The sequence below is a fragment of the Macaca mulatta genome, chromosome 12, assembly GCF_049350105.2.
Source record: "Macaca mulatta isolate MMU2019108-1 chromosome 12, T2T-MMU8v2.0, whole genome shotgun sequence".
Taxonomy (NCBI): Eukaryota; Metazoa; Chordata; class Mammalia; order Primates; family Cercopithecidae; genus Macaca; species Macaca mulatta.
This window is the reverse complement of record NC_133417.1, coordinates 80494141-80502178: the sequence shown is the minus strand read 5'-3', so window position 1 is coordinate 80502178 and position 8038 is coordinate 80494141. Positions and strand designations below refer to the sequence as shown.

The 8038-nt window shown below is 47.4% G+C and overlaps 1 protein-coding gene across 1 annotated transcript in view; it reads right to left on the bottom strand.

Annotated features, from left to right (window-relative positions):
- Window positions 1-2121: 2121 nt before the first annotated feature.
- The window catches only part of LOC144333278 (uncharacterized), a 93067-nt gene continuing 87150 nt past the window's right edge, over window positions 2122-8038 (bottom strand). Inside the window, exon 3 of the mRNA XM_077956522.1 lies at window positions 2122-6859. Within this exon, the coding sequence (XP_077812648.1) occupies window positions 5511-6859 (1349 nt within the window). The 3' untranslated portion in view covers window positions 2122-5510. The remainder of the gene's footprint in view (window positions 6860-8038) is intronic.

Genomic DNA, 8038 nt, shown 5'->3' with positions numbered 1-8038 from the left:
GCATAAGCAGGAAGGAAAGGCAAAAGAATAATTGTCAACTGCCTGGCTCAGTGTTGAAGATGTGCTCACACACACATTCAGCACCCCTTGTCAAAGACTGGGAGGTTTATTGTTCTAAAATTTAAGAAAATATGTCCACTCATTAGCTGACCACTAAACTAACCAAGCAGAGATTTCAGGGGCCACCCACGATGAATAATGCAAACTTTACAGACTTAGTTTAGATGTTACTAAGCAGATAACTACAACTATAACAAGCAGCAACATCAGTAGGCCCTGGAAAGAGGGGAAAACCTGATTTGTAGGGTTGTACAAAGCAGTTGCACACATTGTTGTATTCTAAATATCCCATTTTCAACTAGAAATTATAAGACATGCAAAGAAACTAAATTATGACCATACACAGAAAAAAAACCCAATCAATAGAAATAATCTCTGAAGAAATCCAAGTTTTTAGACAAAAACTTTAAATAGAGTATTTTAACTACATTCAAAGAACTAGATGAAATTATGTCTAAAGAACTGAGGGAAAATATGAGAACAATGTCCCATCAAAAACAGAAACATTGATAAAGAGACAGAAATTATAAAAATTTAAAAAGTAGAAAATCTGGGTTTCAAAAGACATCAGCTGAAATGAAAAATTCACCAGGAGGGCTCAAGATTAGATTTGAGCTAACAGAAGAATTCACAAACCTGAAGATAGGTTGATAGAGATTATTCAGCCTGAAGAACAGAAAGAAAAATAAATTAAGAGAAATAAATGCAGCCTGGAGATTCATGGAGCACCATCAAGCACAGAAATATACATATACACACAATGGGAGTTCCAGAAGAGGATGAAGAGAGAGAAAGGGGTAGAAAGAACATATGAAGAAAAATGACAAAATACTTCCCACATTTGATGAAAAACATGAATCTAAACATCTAAGCTAAAAAAAACTCCACATAAAATAAATTCAAAGAGAGTGACATATGGAAACATTAAAATCAAATTGTTAAAAACAAAGACACAATCTTGAAAGCAGCAAGAGAGAATCAGTATGTACAAGAGATCATCAGTATGATTAACATCAGTATGATTAAGTATGATCAAGATCATCAGTATGATTAACAACTTATTTCTCATCAAAAAATAGAATCCACAAGACAGCAGGATGACATATGTAATGCTGAATTCAAAAAGCTGTCAGTCAATAATTTCATAACCAGTAGAACTGTTCTTTAAAAATGAAGGCAAAAATAAGATTTAATAGAGATAAACAAAATAGACAAACCAAAACAGAGTTTTCCTAAAAACAAATAACTCAGAGATTTCATTACTGTAAACAAAAACAGAGAGTTTGTTGCTAACAGACCTGCCTCATAAGAAATACTAAAGGCAGGGGCGGAGCAAGATGGCCGAATAGGAACAGCTCCAGTCTCCAACTCCCAGCGCGAGCGACACAGAAGACCGGTGATTTCTGCATTTTCAACTGAGGTACTGGGTTCATCTCACTGGGGAGTGCCGGAGGATCGGTGCTGGTCAGCTGCTGCAGCCCGACCAGCGAGAGCTGAAGCAGGGCGAGGCATTGCCTCACCTGGGAAGCGCAAGGGGGAAGGGAATCCCTTTTCCTAGCCAGGGGAACTGAGACACACAACACCTGGAAAATCGGGTAACTCCCACCCCAATACTGCGCTTTAAGCAAACAGGCACACCAGGAGATCATATCCCACACCTGGCCGGGAGGGTCCCACACCCACGGAGCCTCCTTCATTGCTAGCACAGCAGTCTGTGATCTACCGGCAAGGCAGCAGCGAGGCTGGGGGAGGGGCGCCCGCCATTGCTGAGGCTTAAGTAGGTAAACAAAGCTGCTGGGAAGCTCGAACTGGGTGGAGCTCACAGCAGCTCAAGGAAACCTGCCTGTCTCTGTAGACTCCACCTCTGGGGACAGGGCAATAACAAACACAGCCGAAACCTCTGCAGACGCAAATGACTCTGTCTGACAGCTTTGAAGAGAGCAGTGGATCTCCCAACACGGAGGTTGAGATCTGAGAAGGGACAGACTCCCTGCTCAAGTGGGTCCCTGTGTTATGCCCAGACCGTTTATTCCCCGAAGAAGACCACCAGAGTCCAGAGTCAAAGCTAAGCAGCAAGGATCTTTATTACAGGTTCGAACCTGGAGCTCTCACTTGCTCGTGAAACGAGACGGGCAGGAGAGCTCCCCTACTGAGCTCCGAACAATGTTATATAGTCTAAGGAAAGTAGGCATAGAATCATTATACAAATTAGAGGTATGATTGGCTGGAGTTTGAACAAAGCGATTTGGCAAACTATGATTGGTTCCCGCCATTTCTGATATTTCAGTACAACCCTTGAGGCGGAAGAGCAGTTTTACACAAAGGCAGTTAATTATATTGCATCAGGTTGCACGACCAGTTTATGGCTATCTTGCTTAAACACACCTTGTGACCTGGCTATCTTACTTAAACATTCCTTGTGACCTGGCCTCAGAAAGAGAAACATGTACTTACAGAACTTACGAAACCTCTGGTACGTGCAAAGATTAGAGAGCAGAACAAGGGTGTAGCGGGTGGGGGGCGGGTACACATCTATCTTTGTGTCCTTTCATTTCTCCCTTCTCATAAGTAACTGGATGTCCAATCTTGGATTTCCAGAGTCTTATAATATAGCCTCACTTTCTGGGTGCAGGAGAGGCTGGTGATGGCTACGGAGGACCATTAGTTGGATGGTATCAAACCTTTCTCTGACAAATTGTAAAATTTTATTTACCACACAGGGGCCTATAGTGAATAGAAGTAGTAAAGACATTAGGGGGCCTAAAAGGGGTGCCAGAAGGGAAAACATTGAAGAGCTCCACCAATTGTTAGCGGCTGTAGTGAATTGTTGCTTTTTCATTTCTAAGCTTAGTTCGTGTAGGCGTTGGACTCTTTCCTCAACTAACCCTGACTCATTTATATAGAAACAGCATTCTTCTTTGAGGAACATACAGGTACCTCCTTTCTCAGCCGTGAGTAAGTCTAAGGCTCTGCGGTTTTGAAGGGTGACCTGTGCTAGGGAGGTGAGCTGCCGCTGAAGGGAGGCTAGGGAATAGGCGGAGTCTTCCATAGCAACAGAGAATTGTTGTAACAGCTTGTCGTTTTCTATCATGGAGTGTTTTAGGGCCCCTCCTGCTAACCCCGCTGCGACGACAGAGGTGGTTAAGGATATTCCGGCAATTAGTGGTAGAAAAACTGCTCGTCTATGTCGCGCAGTTTTAGTTGGGGCGGTCCCTGCCCAGCCTATGAACTCTGCCGGGGTTAGCAGTGTCAGTCGGGGAACTAGGGTAACAGGGATACACAACTGTCCGTCAGAGATGCTTTTGGACAGAGTTTTTAACAGAGTCATATTACACCAGAAGAACACACCAGGGGGAGCATATATGGGACTATTAGGGTATGTAGCCGATTGGTTGCAGAGGCTGTTGCTAAATGCCGAATAACAATAGGGGTATTTCTCTTGGTATGGGTCACGGTACAGGGCTACATCGGGTATCGTGACTATCGATGAGTTAAAACCTGTATAGTTTGTGGGAGGGGAGGATAGAGGAACAGCCGTTAATGGTGGTCTTCCTAGGGTTGCACACATAAAGCAAGAGGACAGGTCGCCTAAACCAGTGAGGTTGGCGAATGCTAGCCCTTCCCGTAATAGAGTTAGCCAGGAGAAGGGCTGCAAGTCTTGTGATAACTTGGTTTCTTGCCTGTGGATTTGTGTGTGGATTAAGGGTTGAATCTGGACTAGACTTCTCCACAGATATAAATGGCTACTGGGCCAGGTACTAGTTGATGAGTAATATACTCCCCCATGTTGTGGGGTTGTCCACCGAGAGTCCCATGGGTCTCTAATTATCCAAGTGTAAGTGACGGGAGACTCAGTTTTGTAAAAATACCACCCTTGTCGTTCTCTCCAGTATCGGACAGAGTGCGTCTTACAGTAGCTATATGGGCAACCTGCACTCTGGTGCCACCAATAATTTTTACAATTATATTCAGTTTGATCATATTCAAAACAGATCATGGGTGTTGCTGGTTGGGCAATCTGGAACCTAGTGAAATTGAGGTAAACTATAGTATTACACCCTGAGGGGGGGCAGTCTGTGCTAGCTAGCAGTTTACCCGCTTGGGGGGTTTCCCCGGGGTGAGTTTTGTTTTCATAGAGCCAGAACCTCCAGACATAGGGATTAGACGGCGCAGCAGTGAGGAGAGTCAGATGCATAAGGCATAAAAGCATAGGTAAGCTAGACATGGTTACGGCTATGGGGATGACGGCGCAGGGTTAGCTTTAAGGGATTGTTCTTAGCTTTGTCTACAGTCCATGTAACCGGTGCTCCAGACGGCTCGAGAAGGTCGGATGTTGGGTCCACTGGTTTGACGTGTGTGTAGTGGATCCACGAAGCGATGCCTTCTACTTTGAGAGCGGTGGGAGTAGTCAGGAGTACTTGCAGTGGTCCTTTCCACCTGGGTTGAAGAGTTTCTTGCCGGTGGCGCTTGACTAGGACCCAGTCTCCCGGCTGGAACGGATGAGGCGTCGGCGGAGGTCCTGCCTCGTACAGTTCTCGTAGTCTGGGCCAAATTTCCTGGTGAATTTTCTGTAAGGCTTGTAAGGAGAACAGGAGCTCAGAGACATTTTCAGTTTCAGGTTTGAGTAAGTCATCTTTTAGACTGGGGACCAGGGGTGGGGGTCTGCCATACATGATTTCATATGGTGTGAGGCCTAGTCTGTAAGGGGTATTTCGGGCCCGGAACAGAGCGTAGGGGAGAAGTACTACCCAATTAGCGCCAGTCTCCATGGTCAATTTAGTTAAGGTCTCCTTCAGAGTCCGATTCATCCTTTCTACCTGTCCTGAGCTTTGGGGCCTATAAGCACAATGTAATTTCCAATTTGCCCCCAGAATGGAAGCCAAATCCTGACTTACCTTAGCAACGAAGGCTGGTCCATTGTCTGACCCTATTTGGACGGGAAAGCCATACCTGGGGAGGATTTCTTCCAAAATTTTCTTTGCTACAACCTGAGCAGTTTCTCTCTTAGTTGGGAATGCTTCTGTCCATCCTGAAAAAGTATCTACAAAGACAAGTAAGTACTGATACCCATATTTTCCAGGCTTTATCTCAGTAAAGTCTATTTCCCAATAGATACCAGGCCTAGTTCCTCTACACCTAATTCCTGTGGTGGTCTGGGTTTGGGGGCAAGCGTTGTTTAGTTGGCAGGCTTTGCAATTTGTTGTGACATCGCTGGCCAGTTCAGCTATGCGCCTGATTCTAAACTTGGCGTGCCTGATTAAGTCCATCATTCGCCGGGCACCCAGGTGGGTTGTCCGGTGGATGTGTTCCAACACCTGCCGTCCTAATTTTTCTGGTAGGATGGTTTGGTCATTTATATCAGTCCACCACCCATTTTTAACCTGTTTTAGTGGAAGCGTGTTCATCCATTCGCGATCCTGTTCGGTATAGTCGGGAAAACATGGCAAATTTCACGGGCCAGGATCGGGGAGCTGGAGCGCGAGGAGCTGACTGGGAGCTTTTGCTATGCTCCTTGCGGTTTGGTCGGCTAAGAAGTTGCCTCGAGCAATTGGCGTAGTTGGTTTCTGATGCCCAGGGCAATGTACAATAGCCAATTTCTTTGGTTTCCACAAAGCAGTTAATAGAGCTAGGATCTCTTGCTTGTTTTTTATTTCTTTGCCTTCGGCTGTTAATAGTCCCCTTTCTCTGTAGATGGCCCCATGTATGTGCGCAGTAGCGAAAGCATAGCGGCTATCCGTGTATACTGTTAGTTTTTTCTCTGCCCCTAGGGTGAGGGCCTGTGTAAGGGCTATCAGTTCGGCTCTTTGGGCCGATGTCCCTGGAGGCAAGGGTTCCGCCCAGATTACCTCAGTCTCTGACGTTACAGCCGCTCCTGCATACCGCTGGCCTTGGTGGACATAGCTGCTGCCATCAGTGAACCAGGTGAGTTCTGTGTCGGGGAGCGGACGATCTTGCAGGTCCTCCCGCACCCCATGCACCTGAGCCAGTATCTCAGTGCACTCATGGGACGGGGCGTCCAAGTCTGGATTTGGCAGCAGTGAAGCAGGGTTTAAAGAGGTTGGGGGCAGAAAAGTTATTCTGAGGGGGTTTAACAGCAGTCCTTGATAGTGGGTGAGCCGGGCGTTACTCATCCATCGGTCCGGCGGCTGCCGGAGGACGCCTTCAATGGCATGCGGGGTTATAACGCGCAACTCTTGCCCCATGATAAGTTTATCAGCGTCTCGGACCATTAGGGCGGTCGCCGCGATTATCTGGAGGCAGGGTGGCCAGCCAGCAGCCACTGAATCTAATTTTTTTGACAAATAGGCAACTGGCCTCTGCCAGGGGCCTAGGTACTGTGTTAACACGGCTTTTGCAACACCCTTACTTTCATCCACGTATAAGTGGAAGGGTTTGGAGACATCAGGGAGCCCCAGCGCGGGGGCTGATAACAAGGCAGTTTTGATTTGCTGAAAGGCCAGCTCAGCCTCTTCCGTCCAATTGAAGGGCTGCCGTTCCTTTGTTGCCTGGTATAGGGGCTTGGCTAACTCAGCAAATCCGGGTATCCATAACCTACAGAACCCTGCCGACCCCAGGAATTCTCTCACTTGCCGTGTTGACTGGGGTCTAGGGATGCGTAGGACTGTTTCCTTTCGGGCTTTGGTTAGCCAGCGTTGCCCCCCTTTTAATAGGTACCCCAGATAAGTTACCTCCGACTTGCAGATCTGAGCCTTTGTTGCTGAGGCTCGGTAGCCTAGCTCCCCCAGAGTCTTCAGGAGGTCCTCAGTCCCTCGAACACAAGTTTCCGGGGACCTGGCCGCTATTAAGAGATCATCAACATATTGCAAAAGAGTTATTTCAGGGTGTTGCCGCCGGTACTCACCCAGATCTTCATGAAGGGCTTCATCGAACAGAGTTGGCGAGTTCTTGAACCCTTGTGGCAGTCTGGTCCATGTTAGCTGACCGTTGATGCCCCTCTCAGGATCCGTCCATTGAAATGCAAAGAGTTCTTGACTTTTGGGAGCCAGAGGAAGGCTGAAGAAAGCGTCTTTTAGATCAAGAACGGTATACCACTGTTTTTTGGGATGTAAGGCACTCAGAAGGGTGTATGGATTGGGCACAGTGGGATGTATGTCCATGACCCTTTTATTAACTTCTCTTAAATCCTGTACTGGCCTGTAGTCCGTACTGTTGGGTTTACGAACAGGTAACAGTGGAGTATTCCAGGATGAGTGGCAAGCCCGTAGGACTCCCTGGTCTAGGAGTCGGCGGGATATGGGGCGTAATTCCTTCTCTTGCCTCCAGGGGCATAGGATATTGCCGAACCTGAACGGGGTCCGTCCCTGGCTTAACTTCCACAAATATGGCAGGTCGATGTTTAGCTAGCCCCAAGCCCCCAGTTTCTGCCCACGCTTCAGGGAAACGCTGGAGCCAAGAGTCAATTCCCTGATCGGGGGGCTTTTGCTCTTGATGGAGTCGGTACTCATCTTCTAAGGTGACAGTCAGGATAGATATTGGCCTGTTTTGGGAATCAGTTATCTTGGGCCCTTCTGGCTCAAAGTGGATTTGGGCCCCCATCTTTGTCAGCAAGTCCCTCCCTAGTAGAGGGCAGGGGCTCTCTGGGATGACTAGGAAGGAATGGGAGACTTTTCCCGTTCCTAAGTCTACAGTCCTCTGGGTTGTCCAGGGGTATTTTTTGATGCCTGTGGCCCCGTGCACCCAGGATGTTTTCTTAGACATTTTTCCAATTGGTTTGGTTAGGACTGAGCGTTCCGCCCCAGTATCGACCAAGAAGCGAACTGGGGACCCCTCCACTTGCAAAGTTACCCTGGGTTCGGGGAGGGGGTCCGAACCCCGTCCTCCCTAGTCAGAGTCCTGGGTAACGAGTACGGAGGTAGGGTTAGCTGGTCTCCGTTTCTTTGGGCAGTCTTTAATCCAGTGGCCACGTTCCTTGCAATAAGCACACTGATCTTTTTCTAATCCTTGCCTAGGGCCTTGC